Below are 22432 nucleotides of genomic sequence, written 5' to 3'. Positions count from 1 at the left end.
CAGTGGACGCTTGGCTTTTTTCCACATTTTGGCTACTGTGAGTAGTGCTGCCCTCTGAATGTGGGTGAACACGTATCAGTTTGAGTCTTTGCTTTCAATTCTTTTGAGTATATACCCAGAAGTGGAATTGCTGGATCCTATGGTAATTCTATGTTTAATTTTTTCAGGGAAAGTGTGGCAGCCAGTTTCTACCTTCTTTTGATTGGTTTAAGTGCCAGAGGATAGGCCCAAGTCCTGGGGGCCCTCCAAAGGAACCTACTTTGAACATGCTTGCTCTAAACTCTGTGAGGTTCAATAAAATGAATAGAGAACAAAACCTACATTCAGATCTCGGTCCTGGCCCCAATGCTTCTTCCTCCCCAGCATTCCTGGCTCCTAGCCTCTGGATTGCCTTCGGCTACTGATTCGAGTGATCCCCTCAAGGATCCCTACAGAACGCAGCCACCCCCTGACTTGGGCTGTCTTAGTTACTGATGGATTCCTGGTGCCTCCAACAGAATCTGGTGAATAGTAGGGGCTCCATAGAGAAGTATCTGTTAAGTGACTGGTGAACACACTGGCTGGAACCCAGGCCTTTGAAAAGCCACCAAGTCCCTGCAGCAACGACCTACTCAATAGGCAGGAACAACTCAAAGCAGGAAGAGGTGGGGCCTGAGAAAAAGCTCAGTGTCTCTGGCTCCCCTCCTGGGGTCTGGAGGTAGAAGCATCTGTACATAACCTGAGGGTCAGATAGGGAGAAACGGCCACGCTCTATCGTTAAATAAAAGAAGCCAGTTGTGACACACTGTGTAATTCCGCTTTGTTAAAAATTAATCATTCGGGTTCATTCAGCACACATCTACTAAACACATACACAGGTAAAGGAAAAATTCCTATTTCCTCTCTGCACACAATACTAAAGTGTGGGGTCTTCCACACCAAGCAATTCTGCAATTCCTGATGGGCAGAGGCTGGGTGTTCTACAATAGTCCCCAACCTTTTCGGCCCCAGGAACCGCTGCTCCTGTGAAAATCTGATGCCTGATGATCTGAGGCGGGGCTGAGGCGGTGATGCTGGCCCTGGGGAGCAGCTGCAGATACAGATGAAGCTTCGCTCACTTGCCTGCTGCTTACCTTCTACTGTGCAGCCTGGTTCCTAACAGGCCACTGACTGGTACCGGTCCTCGGCCCGAGGGTTGGTAACCCCCAACCTACAATTTAACTCTATTCTGACACTAACTCCCTGGAGTTAACGCGGGTCCCACAGGGCAAGGTTCAGACAATAATCTCAAGTCCTAGGCTGTCACCTGTACTGCTGACTGGCTATAAATTGGGAGTTCCCATGACCACCCCCCCCCCCCCAGTAAGTTTGACAGTTTGCTTGAACAGCTCACAGATCTTGAGAGAAACACTTACTTATGTTTACTATTTAACATAAAGGACACAGCTCAGGAATAGGCAAGTGGAAGAGAAAGACACGCTGGGCAAGTAAGAAAGGGCCCGGAGCTCGTCCGCGCTTGCTGGGCACACCGCCCACCTAGCACCCAGATGTGTCCACTAACCCCGCGGCTCCCTGAACCCCACCATTTAGGTTCCTGGGCCTCACTCTAGACCTATCAAGTCAGAATCCAAGAGCTGCGGTTAGGACGTGGATTCTCAAAGATCTCTCCAGATGATATATATATATTTTTCCAATAGACTTTCTTTTTTTCCAGACTGTTTTTTTTAGAAGTTTATAGAAAAATTGATAGAGAATTCCCATGTACTCAGCTCCGAGTTTCCCACGTTATTCTAGTATTAACATCTTACGTTAGTATAATACATTTGTTACAACGAATAGTGGCCTTTACTAACTGAAGTCCAGAGATTATTGAGATTTCCTTTATTTTTACCTAAGGTCCTTTTTTCACGGTTCCAGAACCCCATATTATGTTTAGCTGTCATGTCCCTTTAGGCTCCTCTTGGCTGTGGCAGTTTCTCACACTTCACTGCTTTTGATGACTTTGACGGTTTTTTAAAGAGAACTAACTGGTCAGGTGTTCCTTTTTTTTTTTTTTCTTTTTTGGTCAGGTTCTTTGTAGGATGCCCTGCTACGGGGATCTGTCTAATGTTCTTCTCACGTAAGACTGGAGTTATGGATTATTTACCTCAGAGGTAAAAAGCCATTATTATCACTTCACATCAAGAGTACACACCAGCAGCATGACATCACTGTTGATACTGACCTTGATCCCCTGCCTGAGGTAATGTCTGTCTGGTTTCCGACTGATTTTTATACCAGAGAAACGAGAGGTGCCGGAAAAAGGGCTTCTGACACTACCTGTGACAACTCTTTTAAGGTCACTGTGAAAAAGAAAGGAGCCACGGCGAGCAGACGGCTCACACGCAGAGAGCAAGTCTTATGTAGCAGGCACTGTGACAAGCACCTGACCATGACTTCACTTGTCCCAACCACCTCACAGGGTGGGCGAGATCATTAGGCTACATTATGGATGAGGGAGCCGGGCTTTCAAGGTGTCACAGCCAGAGGCCCACGGAGCCACGTCTGCTCGACGCTGCTCTGAGCTGCCAGCTGAGCTGCCTCAGAGGAAAGGGTGAGGGAGCTGCGGTGGCAGGGCCTCCTCTCCCGGGCTGACAGCAGGGACGAGACATGTAGTACTTCCCCTTAGGGACAAAACCAGAGCCCTCGCCAGAGGCCAACTCACTCCTCCCAGCCCGTGTTCTGAGTGAGAATTACCCACATACCTAGAGGTTAAAAGACAACCCCCCAAAAAAGCACACACGGGACCGAGGTGTCCAAAGCCTAGAGAAATACAATTGGCAGAAAAAAATTGGCTAAATTTTTTTTCTTTTGATTTTGATGGTATTAGAATAGAGGCTTTCGACCATGTGTATGTCACATTTATTCAACCAGTCCCTGACTGACGGATGGTAATTTGATACACACCCACGAATTACTCCTAGGCTTACACAGGTGTATATGCTTAGCAATCATACAGACGGCCCATCTTCTCACATCATCGCCAATGCTGTTACCTTTTTATTATTTTTGAAAGCAAAGGAAAAAGTCACCTCATTTTCATCTGTACGTCTTTGTTACTAGAAAGGCTGAGCGTAATTTCTGGTTTACTGAAATTATCTTTACATATGATTCATGTCATTTGCCCAATTTCCTTGTCATCTTCTTGTTTTAAAAGAGCTCTTCATATACTATGGATATCAGTTCTTCGTTAAACACACTGCAGAGATTTTTATCAGTCTGTCATTCATGTGTCATCTTTTCCTCCATAAAGAAGCTTCTTCTTTTCAACTGGGTCAAACCCGTTGATCTTTTCTCTCACAGCTTCAGTCTGAGGCACAAATAGAAGAGCATCCCCTGCTCTTCCCGCATGGTCATCCGTTCCGGTTCACGAACAACTCTTACCTTGATCCACCGACTGCCCCACCAGCTGCCTGGCCTTTCAAGGCAGACCTTGGCCAGTGCTGGCCTGGCCCCGGCAGCTGCTGGGTGCCCAGCTGTGGACTCAAGCTCTTCTCCAGCTCCGCTGCCACCCGGGGGGCTGCGGCCTGGATGGCATTTTGGATGCTGTGTAGGTCCCACTGGGTCCTCAAGAGGGCATCGTCCAGGGTGAAGCAGCCATCACGCGTACGCCGCACTTGGGAGCAGACGGCGGTGCTCTTCAGCTCCAGGCCGATTTCGTGCACCAGCCTTCGCAGCTGCTTCTGCGTCTCATGCATGCACTGCACCTCTGCCAGGGACACACGAGGACACATCATGCAGTTGGAAGTACCACCTCTGGTGTCGGTTGATCTAGATCCACACCGCTTTACACCTCTTGGCTATGTAATAACCTTAGCAAGACACCGTAGTTCTGTAGGGCTTTGCTATTCAGAGTGCAGCGTAAGGACCACCCTGTGGGTGCCACCTGAAGACATACGGAATCTCAGGCCCCACCCACACCTGCTGAGTCAGAATCTGCCTTTTAGGAAGATTAGTCACAGAGCTGCTCTGACACTTCGTTTGCTCATCTGTAAAGCAGGTGGCTGTGAGAAGTCTAGGGGGTCATTGACACAACGGGTTCAGCATGGGGAAGGGCTTGGTCAATGCTCAAGAAAAGGAGCCCTCGTGAATGTGATCAACAAAGAAAGGAGTCGGGGGGCTGGGTCGGGAGGGACTGGGTAGCTGACAGTGCTGTCTGACGGTCCACGTCAACCTGATGCACTGGGCAATGAGCCGCTAATGTCATCTTTGCCTGTTAAGGTCTGGCTTCAGAGGCTGACTTGGCAGGAGATAGGACAGAATTTGTTCTGTGTGCTGTGTGATCGGCCAAGCCCAGCCCAAGGCTGGGAAGGAAGCTGGCCAGCAGGGATTGGGGCTGCGATGCGCTGGCCTCTGCCACGGCATTCTGCAGTGACTCCCCAAGCCCAGGAGCCCCATCCCCCTGCTCCAACTTCCCAGGACAACTTACCTAAGAGGAATTCTGGAGGCGCAAAGTGGAGGCACCGGATGCCGGTTATCAGCATCGGGGACTGGTTCATGGGCCGGATGGAGCCTCTCACGGCCATCTCATAGGCTTCCTGAGTCTGCAGGTCGAGGTTGGAGTACCTGGGGATCACGAGGCGGGTAGTCAGGTGGCTGGCGTGGGGCGGGGAGCTGCGCTGACTGCTCACCCCTACCCCACCCAATCCTGAAAGACGCCCTTCTGGAAGTTCTTCTCTCGCTCTCCATCTCCCTCACCCCTCCAGTGCCTTTGCAGTCGCTGTTTTCTCTTTCCCTTCCGAGCCTTAAATGCAGTCTGCCTTCCTCTGCACACCCTCCCTGGCTTCAACAGTCACACATGTGCTGATGACCCCCGACCCCCGGCCCTATGTCATGATGATGCGGGTCCCCAGCTTTCCTCTCCATTAGATCACATGCCTCCTAGGAGGGCAGCTGGTGTCTCCTATCCCCCTCAGTCTCCCCGAGGACTGGCCTCAGACCTGACACACAGACATATTTGTGTGCTACGGAAGAAATGAGTGGTTCGTGGGATCTCCTCCAGGGCAGGTGGAGCACAGGGGGGCCCTGTGGGCATCTCCTGCTCTTCCGGCACCATCCTGAGGGCTCTTTCAGAGCGATGTGGGTTGGGCCCCACTTACATCACCAGGGCCTTCTGATGGGAGCCTTGAATTATGGCCAGGATTCGGTCCAGCTTCTCTCTGGTCACGTGGTCTAGAAAAGCCAGGGGACGGTCAGGAGGTACCCACTGAGGATGGGTGATGACAAACTGACAAACTCCTTTCTCCCAAACAGGCCCTGTCCTTGAAACCTGGAGGGCATTCCAGAGCATCCTCTGATCCTAGGGGTCCCATCTAGGGGTTCAGAATCGTTTGAGGCTCTTATGCGAGCTTGGTCCCTCTTCTCACAACAATACGCATGAACTCTATATTTTGAGGACATTTCCAGGGAACTCACAGACTCCAGTTTAAAAACATTTTCTTCTGGAAATGAGACAAAGATGTACTGTGACTTGCCCAATATTCTGAGCCAGGCCTCCTGAGCCCCAGTGTGGGGTTTCCATGCCAGGAACCCTGGGAGGGAGGGTGCCATCTGTCCAAACGCAGAAACAGGTGGCAAGGAGTGGCTGTGGGCAGGCAGCAGCAAAGCCTGGGGATACTCACAAAATCTGCTGGCAGGCTGATCCTGCAGCTCAGCTGGGGCAGGCGCCAACTTATGGCTCCAAAGGCCAGAGCGCCGCGAGCAGGTGCGGTAACTATGAAGACTTGCCAGCTTGGAAAGCCTTAGGACTCTCATTCCTTCTGCCTGGCTCATTCATGCTGTTGTCTTACCTGGCGTGCACCCCACACTACCTCCTCCCCTTTCATTTACAGCCCAGCTCAAATGCTGCCTCCTCCAGGAAGCCCCTCCTGGAGCATGTTGCTTTTACCTCCTGGCTCCTGCCACTCAGTACCTGGGTCTCTTTCCCACCATTTAATTTTCTTTGGTTTTTATATTACTTTTTAATTATGTAATTTATATATAAATCTTCTTCTTTAAGAAATTCAGATCAGCACCAACAAACATCCCCCCTCCTCCAAATTCTGGCTTCCTCCCTCCTAAAAGTGTCAATTGGAAGCTGTCTTTACATGTGTCTTGGATGCTGACACAGTGTCGTCTTGTCATGTTTTAAATCTCCAGAAGATATAGGGATATGTATCTGCTCTCCTTGCTAGTCTGAGTTCACTGAGATTGGGGACGCCATCTGAGATTGGGGACGCCACCCTATGTACCCCCAGTGCCTAGAACATGGTTTGTGCTAAATAAGCAAATGCAATAGATGTTATGGAGAATGTTAGAACGTGGGGAGAGTAAGAAGTCAAGAACGGGCCATCCATCCATCCATCCACCCCCTCATCCATCCGTACCCCATCCGTCCATCTATCCCCCAACTATCCATCCATCTTCCCCCATCTATCCCCCAACCATCAATCCACCCCCTATTCATCCATCCATCCCCCATCCATCTATTCACTTATTCATCCATCTATCCATGCATCCATCAACCCTTCATCCATCCATCCATCCACTCATTAATCTGTCTGACTGTCTGTCCATCCATCCTTCCATCTGTCCATCCATCCATCCTTCCATCTGTCCATCCATCCATCCATCCATCCATCCATTCGCCCTCCCTCCATCAAATAAGGACCTCTCAGGTCCCAGGCCCTGATCTATGTGTGACCATTGTAGTGAAATTACCCAGTCCCTGCCTTGCATAGGTGACTGTCTTGTGGGGAGAGGGATACTAAATAATCGCTAATCGTCTATGGCCATGCCACCCTAAACGTGCCCGATCGCGTCTGATCTTGGAAGCTAAGCAGGGTCGGGCCTCGTTAGTATTTGGTTGGGAGACCACCTAGGAAGACAGGATGCTATAGGTTTAAATAAATAAATAAATAAATAATCGATCAATCACTTATCATTAGTTGATTACTAACTATTCTGAGAGTCCATCCAGTCCAAGTCTGAGGGCCAGAGAAGCTCACTTGGGGAGGTGACATTTAAGCCAGGCGAGGAGACAAAGGAAGACAGAATGAAGTATCCAAAGACCCCTAATAGCCAGCCTGAGCTTGGTGTGTCTGAGAGTGACTGAGAGGGAGCTCACGCAGCCCGTGTGGGGGTGAGGAATCAGAGAAAGCAAATGCGGAGGCAGCCACAGCTGCTTCTCCCACCCACCCTGGGCTCCCACAGGCTCTTACCGTACGTCGTCTTCTCCACCAGCCGCCCATCCTCACAGAAGTCATCTGTGGCTTTGCCTAGGAGGCCACGCACTGTGTAATCCTCCAAGGACAAGGAGGGTAAGACCCAGTCAGTGTCTCTGCTCTAAGCCTCAGTGCTAAGCCTCAGTCTAGCACCCTGAGGGTGGGGGTGGGGGACCCTCAGGGAGCTCAGGCACTCAGCCCCTACCCAGCTGCCCCACTACCCCCTGGGAAAGGGCACCGGACTTTCCTATGATGGTGAGGGCTGGCAGCCCAAAAAGGCCACTGATGACCATACTGTGACAACCCCGTGCTGCCATGCCTCTTCAATCCATGCTGGGCCCTTCCTGGCATGCCCTGTTGGTGACTCTCCATCCCTCTAAGTATGATCTGTGAGGCTAATGGCCTTTGCCACAAATTAATGACTATGACGACAATGACAAGCAACAATGACTGAGCATTTACCATATGCCAGTGACTGCTAAGTATGTTACGTGTGGTCACTAATTTAATCTTCAAAGTGACCCTATGGAGGTGGTACTATTATCACTCCCGTTTTAGAGAGGAGGAGATGGAGGCACACAGATGTTAAGTGACCCACCCAAGGACCACAGCTGGCAGACAGGTAGATGCTGGTTTTGAACCAATGCCATTTGGCTCCAGAATCTATGCTCTTAACCATTAAATATTCATGCCCTCTAATGTGGCACCTCTGTGCACGCTCATGGGGCCAGACTCCAGGGACCCAGCTGGGACACAAGCAGCCTGACATCTAGGCAGTGACATCCACTTCTCAGTCTTGGGGAAAGAATGGAGTGGTGTCATGGTAAGGCTCTGGTATTAGATGAACATGGGTTCCAATCCCAGCTCTGTGTCCCTTTCAGGATGCATGACCCTGAGCAAGCGACATCCTCTCTCTGAACCTCAGTTCTCTCATCTTTAAAAGGGGTGAAGAACGGAATCTATAGTCATTATTATGTTGTTACAGGGTTCCACAGCATGTGACCATAAAAACATGCTGGCCGATGGCCTGGGAATTCCCAGTGGAATCCTCTCAGCCTCAGACTCCTGCTAGTGACCCCCAAGGAAAGGACCAGAGGATAATCAGTCTGTCCCCAGCGCCTTGTACCTTGGTGAGGTGAGCGTTGTACATGTCGGTGAGGAGACTGCGTCCATGTCCCACGCCGAGTACTGAAAGGCACCCCACCTGATCTCACAGCTGGTTCCGCTTTCCCATTTCCCAGGGACCCCAACCCCCACACCCGCCATCAGAATACTCCCACCTCCAATGCTGCTGAAGCAAGCGAGCGGGCAAGGAGAGCTTCTTCTACAGGGAGCAGATGAACTCCTCTAGGTATATGTGAAAATGCAGATTTCTGGGCCCCACTCATATGCACTGTCTCTGAGTTGTGGTGGAGAGGGGCTTTTGATACACTCAAAAGAGACCAGTGGCCGAGTCACATGGACCTATGCTCTAATCAGGGGAGGCTCTGAGCCTCCTTGTGCCTCAGTGAAATGGGGATAAAAACACTGTCTGATCCCTGAGATGTTGTGAAGACTGAGGAAGCACAAGAAGCAATCGGCACAAAGGGCCCCATAAACGGGGGCATTGTGGCCACTCCCTGCCTTCGCCCAGCTCTATTTGTCCCTCTGGCTGAAGGAGAGAATGACTCTCCATTCACTTCTGGAGGGAGAACAGGGAGGGGGCATGAGGTCACGTCTGCCTGCCTGTGTCCCAGGAAGCAAGACAAGGGGACTATGGCTATTGCACATGGAGGACGTGGATACCGCCTGACCCTGGGGACACAGATGGCTCATGACTCAGAGCTTCGTGTGTCCAGATCCAGCGACATCCAGACACTAGCTAGTGGGGTCAGAATCACACGCTTTGCTACCCTATGAGAGTGATGATGGTTTCCCCTCTCTTGACCAAGAGTGTTCACTAGCCATGTGACTCAGGACGAGTCACCTGAGCTCCTGGAGCCTTACTTTTCTCATCCATAAAAATCATACAATATCTATCTAATGAGATTGTCGTGGTAAACACATGTACACAAAGGGCTTCATACTACATCACATTCGGGAATGATTTGATAAAGGTGGGCAATTGTGAACCCCCCACTTCCCCCAAATGATCACTCTTGGGGCAGGAATCAGAGGAGAGCGTAGTAGAAAATGGCTGTCAAGCTGGAAGTGCGCTGGGCTCCTAGACGCTCCCTAATCCTCCGAGCCTATATGACTACATCCCCAGGCTCACCACATCACCTACCAAGCACCCCAGATGCCTGGGCATCCAGCCGGTGTCCCACGCCAACCTTCAGGCTGGTGAATGCTGGTCCACGTACTGGAAAGAAACACATGAGGTCCCTTTCTTCAATGAATCCAGACTCCAGGAGGGCTTTAGGCTGCTCGATGACCTCATTCCTAGAATGCAGCCTCACAGTGCTCAAACCAGGATCAGGTTGGGCTCCCAGGCTTCCTTACCACAAAACCTGGGGCCTAGAACCACTTCCTCAGTTCCGTAGGCCCAGAGAAAAGACAACCCAAGATGCCTGTTACTCTGCCTATCATCATGCCCTCAGTGAGAGTCTGAGTGGACTGCACATGACACTGGGAATCAAGATTATACGGTTCCCTAACCGGCTCCTGCAGAAGCAGCATCTTGGACTGTCTGCCAGTGAGAAAACAAAGGCTGTGAGCTCCTTAAGGCAGGCCTGGGTCTGCTTGTTCACAGTTCTAGAGCCTAGAACTCACTAGCTGCTCAGGAAATAACTACCGAAAGAATGAATGACTCATCGAAATATATACATTAAAATAACTGTAGTTTTTGTCACCAATTATACCTCAATAAAATAGTTGTAAAAACACACACAAACACACATACACATACAAAGGGAAAAAAAAAAAAAAGAGTGAATGCAGGAATGAACCAGAAGCATTTATACCACGGCAGTCTCTAGGAGGAGGGAATAAGGTAATTAAGAGCCTAGTGAATCCAGGCTATGCTACATAATGTCAACACTGAGTCTCAGTTTCCTCTTTTGTGAAATGAGAATAGGATTCACCACCCAGGATTGTGGTGAAGAATCAATGAGACGGCATTTGGGAAAAGCTTAACACAGTCTGTAGTACAAAGTAGATCCTCAATACGTCATATTTGTTGTTGTTATACTATAGAATCACTGAATATCATTGTTGAAGGGAAGTTAGAGGTTTCTGGTCAAGGCCCTTGGTCTTCCTAGAGTGTCCCGACTGCGACCTCCTTAGGACTTCCCCCTGATGGTCTGAATTCCCTATGGAGTCCCAGAATAATAGAGGGGTCAGCAAACTACAGTCATGAGCCAAATTCTAAAGCCTATGTTTATAATGGCCCATGAGTTAATATTTTTTTCTATTTTTCAATGGTTCAAAAAAATCAAGAGAATAGTTAGTGACATATGAAAATTACATGAAATTCAAATGTCAGTGTCCATAAAATTTTATTGGAATGCATACCGGCTCATCGCTTTACATATTATCTACAGCTGCTTTTGCCCTACAATGGCAGAGGTGAGCCTGCAAACCCTAAAATATTTACTATCTGGAAAATCTGCCAATTCCCGGTCAAATACTTCATCCTCACTGTGGCCCTTCAAAGGTCTGGAACAGGAGTCTGAGCACTGACTGGGACAGTGACTCTCGGCAGAGACTTCCTGGGAAGTGACACCCAGACTCCTGCCTGAAATGTGCCTTACCCAGCAGATGGTCCGTGAGGGTGGGCACACTGGTGGCTGTGAGGGTCAGTTCCTTCTTTTCGCTGCCTTCCATGGGGCCCAGCAGGAAGCGCACGCGCTGTTCTGGGGGAGGAGGCCTCCCAGCATTGAGACCTGAGTATACACAGGTAGAGGACATCTTGTCAATTCCGTTCGAGGAGAAGGGCCAATGCAGTATGAAGATGGGGAAGACAAATGAAAGCCCACGGTGGCGAACAAAATAGCAATAGTTAAGTAAGACTTGGATTCAAATCCTACTTTATTACTTATTAACTGCTTATCACAACTAACAATACTGAGCTTGTTTATCCATCTGAACACGTGAAAAAGTGAGGCGTAACAGAGTGTACAGAACGCATTGGGAAAGCGCTCTGCCCAGGCGACCAAGTCACATGACTTTATTTTGCTAGAAGGATCAAGAGCGAAATCGCACTCTGGCAGGAGGCACTCACCCTTCAGAAGCTGCAGCTCCACAGTGTCCCGCAGGTGCTTCCATTTTAGCCCCGGAGGCTTATAGACCGCGAAGAGCCCATGCAGCCGTGCCAAGCCGGCGGACCCCATGTGTGAAGCCGGCGGTCCAGACTCGCAAAGCAGGAAGAACGGAAGTGCCGTACAGTCCCACACTCAAATATGGTTCTTTCAATGGGCGCCGCCATGTTTCGCAGCCGGAAGCGGTTCTCATCTTATTATCCTCGGTGGGGAAAGGTGATGGAGAAAATAAGTAGGGCCCGGCGCTAAACCCAACCTAGCAAGACTTACTTGGAGACCCTTTCTGGGGGTGAGGTGAAATGAGAGTTTTACGTCGGTAGAGTAGGTGGCCGACAGGCTGCCTGGGCTTCCTACTCACACTTAGCGATAGAGCCTTTTCCTGTTCGAGCTACGATACCTACGGCTCAACAAGCCCTACTTAGAGTAATAACGATCGAGTTAGTTTGACCCCTCCGGCGCTCCGTCGCCAGAAATGTTTAGAGCGTCGGCTTCGCCCCGCCCATCCTCTCGCGTAGGTCAGAAAGTGTCCGCTGTCATGGCGACGGGGTTACGGCGGACTCTGCGCCCCATCCGCCCACTCCAGTGCATCCTTGGGCCTCCAGCAGGCAAGTGGCGGAGGCGGGAAGGAGTCCTAGGGGCCACCCACACATTTGACCTCTGCCTTTTTCTTGCCCCACAGATGTGCCCTTTCGAGCCAGGAGCCATGGCACCGCCCAGCTCTACCCCGAACACATCCCCACTTCCCCGCTGCAGAAGGTGCTGTTGGCCGCGGGCTCTGCCGCAATGGCCCTCTACAACCCGTATCGCCACGGTAAGACCGCCCGCGCTCCGCGCTGCCATGGAGGCAGCAAAGGGTCCGGGAGCGCCCTTGGTTTGGAAGCTTGGGCAGGTCCCGACCTCTGTCAGAGCTTTCGTTTCCTATGGGTAATTGGAAAATAGACTAGGCCAAGGTACCCAAATTTGGCTGCGCCTCACGGTCACCTGGAACATTCAAAAAATGCAGATGCCTGCGTCTCACCCTAAACTCAGTCTGTCAGACTTGGACAGGTGCGGGAAGAAGGGGCGTGGAATCTGAGCTGCCTCTGCAGGTATTGTCATCCAACCACAGTGAGAACCTCTGGACTAAATAGATTTAGATCCACCTACTGCATGATAACATCACACTAGAAAATAACTTTTAAGAGGTCAAAGACCATGACTGCCCAGTTCCATTGTATCAACAGCATTTTGGATAGTGCCTGGCACATAATAAATGCTCAGTAAGTGTTTCCCGAATGTACAACATCCTAGGATTCAATGATGCCTTTCTCATCCCTCTCAGGATTCTTTTTATTGTTATTAATTTTTATAAGTTTATTTGAGAAAAACTGATGACATATGCCAGGAAGCAAGATCTCAAATGCTCTCTCACCGCCCCCCCCCCCCCAGGATTTTTAGGTCTGGAGAGTGCTAATAAAAAATGCTGACTGATCACTGAGCACTTATTCTGGCTAAGTGCTTTATACATACATATGCATGTTTTTGGCTTTTCATATTAACCTTATGAGAAAGGTGTTATCTGCCCTTCACAAAGTAGAACTGAGTCTTAGTGAAGCAATTTATTTATACTAGCTCACCGTACCTGGGCTCAGACCCAGCACTCTAACGTCAAAGCTTGTACCTGTCGATGGAGACATGATATTCTTTTATGAAGAAGACTTTTCACACAAAGAGCTAATCAGCATTTTGTTCTGCATCTGTAGATATACTTGCTGCATAGGCTGTACTCAAATTAACTAAAGACTCATCTTCCTTTTTGTTCTAAGCAACAAATGTAACTGCCTGTACCTCCTGTGCTTTATAACTCTTTTATAACTGCCTGCAACCATAGCAACTCCTGAGCTTTGTAACCATTTAGCCCATGCCAAATAAGTTCTATATAAGGAATGTTACATTTGAGCTCCAGGCCCAGATCTTCAGAGCACTTGCTCTTCTGGGATGCCCCTCTGGGACTGCTGGCAATAAACCTGAGTTCCCCAACTCTCCAGAGTGCTGCTTGGTTTCACCCTGTCTGATTTTTGCAACTTTTCTGCAACTGTTATAATGGATGTGAAAGTGATTTATAACTTCTTTAGAGCACCATGCTAACCAGAGCCACCTTACTCTGGTAGATTAATTACATAATACTAATAATTACAGATATATTGAGCTGTAACTTTGTGCAGGATGATTTGTTAAACATTTAACATGAATTCTCATAACTAAGAGAAAGATCTCATCCCTATTTTGTCATTTATGAAATTAAGACTCAGACCAGGTCAAATAACTTACCTAAGTTCATAGCCTCCATTTGTCCTCATGTCTATCCTTTCAGACATGGTTGCAGTTCTAGGGGAGACCACAGGACACTGTGCCCTGAAAGTCCTCAGGGACCAGATGAAGAGGGATCCAGAAGGTGCCCAGATCCTGCAGTAGGTCCTCGCCCTGCCTGGGGGGTTAGGAGCATTCTTTGGAAACCCTGCTCACTCTGGAGTCACAGTATGTCAACCTTGTTCCTTGAAGAAACTCTTCTTGATATCATGGCTCTGGATGGCTGCACAGGCTGTGCACTGCTCAACTCCAGGGGTGCCATTTATATAGACACTACGATGATCCCTGGGTGCTATCATGTGGTCACCTTAGCCCAGTTCGATCCATAGGGGTCTGTCCCATACATGTGTGGGCTGTCTTCCCTTCCCCCTCCTGTACCGCCCTTCATGAGTACCCTGATCACATCTGAGGCCGACCTGCCTAGATTGTGCCCCTGTGGGCCGGAACCATGACCTTAGCTTGTGGTAGTCTAGATGATGCTCCATCAGAGCTTGTGGCCCTATTGCCACTCTGCCCATTTACCTCTCACACCCTCTACCTTTGTTGGCACCCTCCCAATACTTAAGTCCTAGCTTCTGCTTTGCAGGCAGCGTCCCCGGATCTCTCTCTCCACCCTCAACTTGGACAAGCTCCAGAACCTACCTGAGGGCTCCCTCGGCCGCGAGTATCTCCGTTTCCTGAATGTGAATGTGAGTTTCTAGCTTCTGGGTATTTGGCAGTCACCAGGAAGGTTAGATGAGTGGAATAGGGATGACATCTCAAGGAAAGAAGAGCAGGTATGCTTTCAGTCTCTTGTGCCAAAGCTTTGTTTTTTCTATGGCACAGGTAAATGGGCCTGTAACATCACTGCAATTAATAACACTGGGCAACATTTGTTAATCTCTTATTGCATGCCAGATGTCAAGTTTGTATATGATTTTGCCAAATTCTTCCAATAACCCCGTCAAGTGTGTTTTGATTATTCTCTTTGAACAGATGAGGAGACAGGTCCAGAGATGTTAAGCAATTTGCTGACTTTACACAGCCAGTGTTAATAGAAGCAGTATTTAAACCTAGGTCATGCTGTTAACTGCTTCACTGTGTCCTCCTGTCTCAGAGACACTGCTTTTCCTATGGTATGACAAGTTATGGCATTCTGCAGCTCCAGGCAGGGAAGATGCCCTGGGGGAGTGGAGGGCCCCAACTACTGAGGAAGTCATTATTTGATCAGCATCTGCCATGTGCTATCCATTGTTATAGATGCTGGGGACATAATGATGAACTAGACAGACAAGGTTTCTGCCCTCATGGCACTAATATTCTGGTCAGGAAGGCAAATAAAGCACCGAAAGAAATTTTCATTTAAAAATTCATGCAAAATATTTGAATACTTAGAACATACCAGACACTGTTTTCAGCAATTGGAATAGTGTAAACAAAACCAGCAAAGAGCCTGTGGAGCTTCCAGTCTAGCAGATGGTGCTGTGAGGATGACAAGGGCGGGGCGGCCCCACCCCTCCGATATGGTGGTCACAGCAAGCCCCTTCAAGGAGACTTAGAAGAGGAGGCGGAGCCAGCTCTTAGAAGAGATGGGAGGAACAGTCCGAGCAGAGGGACTGACAAGTGTGAGGCCCTGTGTGTTTAAAGAAAGGAGAACTAACCAATCTGGCTGTAGAGAAGTGAGTGGGGAGAGGCAGCCAATGGCTGGGACCTGCCAACCTTGGGAAGGAATCTGTATTTTGTAATAGGAGCAGTAGGAAGCTATTGAGGGTTTCAAGTAGGAGCGTAACATGATCTGATTTATAAAAAGATCTTAAGCTACAGCTAGGTTTCCTTCCCTGTCCCCGCTCCCACCCGCCAATACACACACATCTCAACGAAGGACTTCTGTGAAGTGGCTATCCAGCCTAGCTGCAGGAACCGGCCAGGCTGGAGGAGGTGAAGGAGTGAGTGAAGCCTTCTTTAGAACTGGGTTTCTGAACTTTGGCCCTATTGACTTCTAGGGCTGAATAATTCTTTGGTGCGGGGGCCTGTCCTGTGCAGTGTAGGGTGTTACCAGCATCCCTGGCCCCTACTCACTAGACACCAGTAGCGCCCCCGTAAATTGTAATCACCACAAATATCTCCAGACAATGTCCCCTGGTGGATAGTTGAGAACCATTGCCCTAGAAGAATATTGTCCTTGAAAAAAATAACCTGCTTCCCATACTCAACTGACACTCCTCCCTGCCCTATTTTATATCATCTCCCTCAGATTTCACCCAGGTGCAAGTTATTTAATCAGTGGGAAACTCACCAGGGTCATTTGCCCCAAGTGTCACCCCAGGAGGGACAAGCTGCTTCTGAATTTCCCCCAGAACCTTTTGTCCTGTTACTATGGAGGGGACGGGACAGCCAGGACCTACATGGGCACCTTGCCCAATCACAGCCCTAGTTGTGGTAAGAGCCCTAGGTATTATGACTCTTCTAGAGGGTGGAAACCAGGCCAAGGAAACCAGCACAAGGAATGTAAAGTAACACATAGAGTCATAATCTCTAGGGCTCCAGAAGAGATTTAGATCAAGGTCCCAGGTGAGGCCATACTCTCTGAGGCTGACCTTGGTAGGAGGTGTGCCAAGATTACAGGCTTGGGCTCTGGAGTTAATAGTCCAAGTTAGAATCCTGTCTCCCTTCCCAGCTTTATAGACCTGGGCAAGTCATTTGACCTGGGGTTCAGATTCTTTATCTGAGGAAAGGGGACCTAATGTTTATCTTCCAAGGCACTTACATGGCTTATTATTAATAGACGTTAAAGCCACTGGCTTTGCAGTCCAACAGACTGTCTTGAATCCTGGCAAGTTACTTTATCTCTCTGAGCCTCATTTTTGTTATCTGTATCTGAGGGTCTACCCTCCCAGATAGTGATGAGAATGAAGTATGATAATATATGTAAAGGACATCATACAGGGCAGGTACGTAGTAGGAACTCAGTAAATGTAGCCTCTATCATTATGACCACCTTCAGCCTCACACAGGAAGTAGAACTCTGCGGAAGAAATCAAGGCCCGTGACCCAATGAGGCCAATGGACACAGACCATAGCACGGAGCTAGCAGCCCCAGAGCAATAAAAACATCAAACCGCTCAGACTCTGGACAGGCTGAGGCCATGCCTTGGGTACAGGAAGACCAGGCTGTTCCCACTCTGTGCTACTGAGGACTCAGAGAGGCAGCGAGTGGATAAAAGGACAGTTGACATCCCTACCTGGGGGTCAGAAAAGTACCTGGAACTAGCCTTTTACTCATGCATTTAAGAGATGTTTCTTTATCCAGGCCCTAGAGATAAGACTGAGCAAAACAGAGCCAACCCTGCCCTATGCAAATGAGAGGCTGCTGCAGCACTGTTCATAAAGAGATACAAAGCCACATAGGAAATTTAAAGTTTGCTACTAGCTACTTTAATAAAGCAAAAAGAAACAGGTGGAATTAATCTTAATAACATTTTGTTTAATCTAATGTCTAAAATATTATTTCAACATCCAGTCAATATTCTTAAATGATTGCGATTTCACCTTATTCTCATACTAAGTCTTGAAATCCAGTGCGTATTTTCATATACAACATATCTCGATTGGAACTTGTGGCAAGCATAGTTCTAGGAAAGAGACATTAACAATCACATGCACTGAACATCACAACACAATCACGTCGAATGCCACAGAAAGGTACAGGATGCTACAAAAGGCCACAACGTGGGCCTGATCAGTCTGAAGGTCAAAAACGGTCTCCCCTTGGAGGGGACCCTTCAGCTGAGTCATAGATGATGAGCAAGAGTTATCAAGGTGGAGATGAGGGTAGTTGGGAGAGAGCACCTTAGGCTTTTGCTTGTACTAAAATCTTTTTTTTTTTTTAATTTGTAATTGTGGTAAAAACAAAAACATAAAATTTCCCATCTTAACCCTTTTTAAATGGACCGCTCAGTAGTGTTAAGTAGTTAAATAGTGTTCATATTGTTATGAACCCAACCACCAGAGCTTTTTTATTTTGTAAAACTGAAACTCTATACCCATTAAACAACTCCCAGTTCCCCTTCCTCCCCAGGCTTCTGTGCCATGGATTTCAACAGGTCACACAGGCATGTGTGTGAGTTGGCGTAGGCTGAGGGGCTGCCAGTCCCTGCCGGAGGACTCCCCAGGTGGCAGGTGTAGGCAGAAGCTAAGGCTCCAGAGAGTTCGGTGCGAGTGGTTGGTAGCGTCAAGAAGCTGGCAGGTGGGCCTTGGGAACTGTGGGGAAGGGGTCTAGGGGAAGTTCACGGTTGTCAGAGGGTCTCCCCAGACACCCGAGCGCCCACACAATTCGTGGATGACGAGGAGCTAGCGTATGTGATCCAGCGATACCGGGAGGTGCACGACATGCTCCACACCCTGCTGGGGATGCCCACCAACATCCTGGGTGAGTGCTACCTTGCCACCTGCCTTGGCGGGAGGGGAAGGCTGAGGGGGAGGGGTGTCAGATTTCAAGCCAGCCTGTCCACAGGGCTAGGGCAGGGCTCACCTGTCTCTGCCACCCCACCCCAGCATCTGGGCTCCCTCTTCTGACCCCCTCAGAAACTCCCTAGGGCCTGTAGGAACCGGCCTGGACGTGGAGTCCTCTGCGTTCTGACCTCAAACTTCCTTTCCAGCCCTTGTTTCCTTTGATTCTTTTCTTGGTCCTTCTCCTTCTCTCCAGGCCAAGTGCCCCAGGGCCCATTAGACTAGCCTGGGCATGGCTGATCCATGGCAGGTTCAGAGAGGAGCAGACACCTCCCTGTTCTCTGTGATGAGTACCACTGGCTTCTCTTCTGGGCCCTGTTCACCTCTCCCCCACTTACCCTGCCCCCCAGGGGAGATCGTGGTGAAGTGGTTTGAAGCTGTCCAGACCGGCCTACCCATGTGCATCCTGGGAGCGTTCTTCGGGCCAGTCCGACTCAGTGCCCAGTAAGTTCTCAAGTGGCCAGGGCTCCAGAAAATGGAAGAACATGCAGCCTTCCTGAGCAGCCCATGGCAGAGGCCAGGGTGGAGGGGGGTAAAACTGATGTGGCACAGGGTCTCCAGGGCGATGAACGAAGCCTGGATGTTGCATGGACCTTAGGGTCTCTCGGGCCAGGCCTCAGTCCAGGTCGTGATGATGCAGTCAGGGCTGGTGGCAGTCTAGCATCACTTTCTGGAGTTAGCTCTCAATTTAAACCTAGGCGTTGGCATGTTCCAGGTAAGTGGCTCTTGGTACAGGATTATAACATCACTGAGCTGCTGTTTCCTCATCTGAAAAGTGGCAATAACTACCTTCGGTCTATGTGAGGATTAACTGAGAAGATGCACGTTGACTGCTGGGTGCATAGTGTGCCTGGCCCTCAGGGCCTAACATTTTTTTTCTCCCCTGCTGCCCCACAGACACCTGCAAGTCTTGGTCACGGAGCTGATCCCATGGGCAATTCAGAATGGGCGCAGGGCCCCCTGCGTCCTCAACATATACTACGAGCAGCGCTGGGCGCAGCCCCTGCAGGCGCTGCGGGAGGAGTTGGGCATCACAGACCCCCCCATACATGTGGGCTAGGCCTAGCCCCTAAGCTGCTGAGCCAGGAGGGCCCACCTGGCTCCCCACCCTGACCCCTACCACTTCCCCAGGGGGCAGAGGGCTCCTTTGCCACTACCTTTGATTGTTTTCTTTGAACCATGACTGTTGGACATCATTTATCAGAATCTGTCCTGACCACTGCTGAGTGACTTTGAGGGCTAACCCAGGAGGGAGCAGGCAGTGGGGCTCCTAGGGGAGCCGGGAGCTGCCCAAGAAAACTACATGTGAATAGGAAAAATTTTACTGGCTCGTGCTGGGATGTCTCAGGTCTGCAACCCCCGTTCCAGACCCCTCCCTGCCAGAAATGAGGACTATACCAGTTCCAAAGGCCAGAGAAAGAGGGAGGTCGATGGGAATAGGGGTCTCTATCTGAATAAGCTCCACTGGGTCATGTGCCCGCTTCCCCTGCCTTCGCCCAGTTCATGCTGACACTGGCAGCCTCCGACTCTTGAGCCCCGAGGGCAGATGTCCCTTCCAGCCCTGCCCTAGCTGTCTGCCCCGTCTCCCCTGGTCTGAAATTGGGTAGATTGGTATTTAAGCTCCCAGCCCCTGCTTAGTTTTCCAGCAGAGGGACTTGGTGCAAATCCCTTTCCCTCAGCCCATTTCTTAATCAGTGCAAGGGAAATAAAAACCACCTGTCTCCTGTGGTTATTGTGGGAGTTTCATTGGAAGGTTTCATTGGAAGAAGTCAAGGGGCTGGAGCAATCGTGCTGTTGCATTCACCTGTGGAGGAGGCGACCGTGGGGCAGTTTTATTTTGGAGTGGCAATCAGGTATTTATTTTCCTTGGGTCGGAGGCAGGGAGTGCAGACACCCAGGGTGAAAGTGCTGTTGACAAGTGGGTGGCCCTGTCTTTGGATTTAGAACCAAGTTCACTCTCAGAATGTCAGAGCTTTCAAGTCTGGGGGAGGCATCTCTTCCTCGTGTGGATGGGGCAGCTAAGGCCCAGAGAAGGGCAAGGAATCGCCTCGAGTAACTAGAATACAGGCTGCAGTGGCTCCTGTTTGCTTTTCCTATGGGTAATGACAGCTGCGGTGTACTTACAACTGTACTGTGTGCCAGGCCGGGCCAAGCACTTAGAGGCATTACCATACTGACATCAACAACTCAAGGAGAGAGGTGGTACTATTGTAGTTTACTAACGAGGCAATAGGAACAGAGCTGAGGCTGGAACCAGAGGTGTCTGAATACCTGCTCAGCACTGCCTGCCTTGTGCCTACCACATCCCAGTCCAGGGCTCCCAGTGGCAGAGGGAGGGCATAGGAGGCTGGAGACCAACCTCGGAACCTCTTTTCAATAGGGAAGCCTTGTCCAAACTCTGAATTTCTGCAGAAAGAGGAAGGGATTAGGGTAAGCTCCTCACGCCTCAGATTTTTGGAGTATAGGCCACTTTTCTGGACCTGCCAGCTGTTTCTGTGGCTTGCCAGGGTCCCAGGTACCCCCATCCCCACCCAGGTCAGTAAAAGTCAAGTGTCAAAGTTGGGGAAGAAAGATTGGACTCAAATGGCCGCTGCCAAGCTTGGTAGCTCATGTGCTCCAGCCCCGTGGTGCCCGCATGACCCTGGGCCTTTACAGCGTTCGAGACAGGTGCTGTTGTGGTGTGTTCAAATCTAAGACCCACGGAGCCCCACGGAGCCAATTGAGATGAACTGTGAGCCTTTATTATCCCCGAGCTTCCAAAAGAGGCAGTTTATAAAGCCTAGAACCACACCCTGGTTAACAAAGTAAGCAGATTACCACACCCTGGTTAACAGAGAATCAGAAGTAAATCCTTAATGCTGGCTTACAGGAAAATTTTCCACCCTTAACAGTGCTAAGCATCATGATTGGCTGGGAGTGGAGTTCTGTCTGCAGATCATAAGGTGGCATTTTTGTCACCAGCTTACAGCTGGAGAAAAATTTTACTGGCATTATCTACCACTTAACTGAGTTCTTACCACAGCCCATGAGGCCCTGTCAACTCCTGCCTAGAAACTTCCATTCTTCATCTCAAAAGACCACGTTGGTCTTTTTCCTTTCTTTGTCCCCAGGTCATTACATAGCTTTTCGTCATTCACGTATGTGCTCAAACGTCACCTCAGAGGCCTTCCTTGACCACCCCACCTAAATCCATCCCCCCCCCCACTCCGTCACATCACCTTATTTTCTTTAGAGCGCTTACCACTCTGACATCTTAATTTATTTTGAAGTTCATGGCTGCTCCAGGAGGGCAGGGTCCTTATTCTTTACTTTCCCTGCTGGGACAGTGCTTGGCACCAGCAGGGGCTGCTTCACCTTGAAGGAATGGAAGTTGAGCCTTCATGCTGTCCTGTCCCCACAGCATGCAGGATTGTACTTGGGCCCCACAACCTCGCTTCATGGAGACCCTGGTCTTGGGTTCGGGGAGTGTCCTAGGGTTGCACAGCTCGAGTATGGTGGAGCACAGGGATGCACTGGGACGCACAGGTCCTCTCCCAGTAGCCAAGGGGAAGCTCCTTCCCTCTGCCTAATAAAAGGCATATGTAGCTGACCCCAGAGTAGTGTCTGGAGGCACAGGCTCTAAAGGCAGGCAGACCTGGCCCGCCACTGACCAGCTCTGTAACCTTACATTAGTCATATCGCCCCTTCAAGCCTCTGTCTCATCTGTAAAATGGGGAGAGTACATGTCTATCTCACAACGGGGCCACTGTGCATGTGTGGCGCTTGAACACATAGTAAGCACTCAGGAAACAAGCTAACATTTGCCAGGGAGACCCATTGAGGCCTCTGAAGTCGTCCTGTACACAGTAAGCCAAGAGGTATTTATTTTGTACACACCCAGAGTGGGTGAACGTAGCTCAGAGGTCACTAATGCCACATGCAACTGAATGTTTATGGGGTAAGCACCTACTGTGTGCCAGGTGCCAGCCGAATCCCTTCAGCCCTCTGGGGAGGTTTAATTCAAGTAGGCCAAATGTCATTCTCTGGGAAGTCCAGAGATTCAAGCACTGACATTAGTTCCCTAAAGCAGGACAGATGGGGGCCATATCAATGGAAAGGAGCCCACTGCGAGGTCAGCCTAAGCTCAGCCTGTCCCAC

The 22432-nt window shown here is 49.8% G+C and overlaps 2 protein-coding genes and 1 pseudogene across 2 annotated transcripts; 2 read left to right on the top strand and 1 right to left on the bottom strand.

Annotated features, from left to right (window-relative positions):
* Positions 1 to 2862: 2862 nt before the first annotated feature.
* On the bottom strand, positions 2863 to 11650 carry TRUB2 (TruB pseudouridine synthase family member 2). Its single transcript, XM_016126183.2, has 8 exons — positions 11422 to 11650; positions 10952 to 11083; positions 9487 to 9561; positions 8347 to 8408; positions 7218 to 7299; positions 5118 to 5190; positions 4448 to 4584; positions 2863 to 3727 (listed from the first exon to the last, which is right to left on the bottom strand). The coding sequence occupies exons 1-8, from the start codon at positions 11528 to 11530 to the stop codon at positions 3399 to 3401; spliced, it is 999 nt and encodes a 332-aa protein (XP_015981669.1). The 5' UTR covers positions 11531 to 11650; the 3' UTR covers positions 2863 to 3398.
* LOC118600607 lies at positions 6781 to 6899 on the top strand (annotated as a pseudogene).
* Positions 11651 to 11824: 174 nt separating the features above from the next.
* Positions 11825 to 20023, top strand: COQ4 (coenzyme Q4). Its single transcript, XM_016126192.2, has 7 exons — positions 11825 to 12063; positions 12138 to 12269; positions 13812 to 13908; positions 14394 to 14496; positions 18086 to 18215; positions 18646 to 18739; positions 19193 to 20023. The coding sequence occupies exons 1-7, from the start codon at positions 11931 to 11933 to the stop codon at positions 19353 to 19355; spliced, it is 852 nt and encodes a 283-aa protein (XP_015981678.1). The 5' UTR covers positions 11825 to 11930; the 3' UTR covers positions 19356 to 20023.
* Positions 20024 to 22432: the final 2409 nt, after the last annotated feature.

Source organism: Rousettus aegyptiacus, unplaced genomic scaffold (assembly GCF_014176215.1).
Source record: "Rousettus aegyptiacus isolate mRouAeg1 unplaced genomic scaffold, mRouAeg1.p scaffold_m13_p_3, whole genome shotgun sequence".
NCBI lineage: Eukaryota > Metazoa > Chordata > Mammalia > Chiroptera > Pteropodidae > Rousettus > Rousettus aegyptiacus.
The sequence above is the reverse complement of the archived record's forward strand: the minus strand, read 5'-3'. Positions and strand labels throughout refer to the sequence as shown.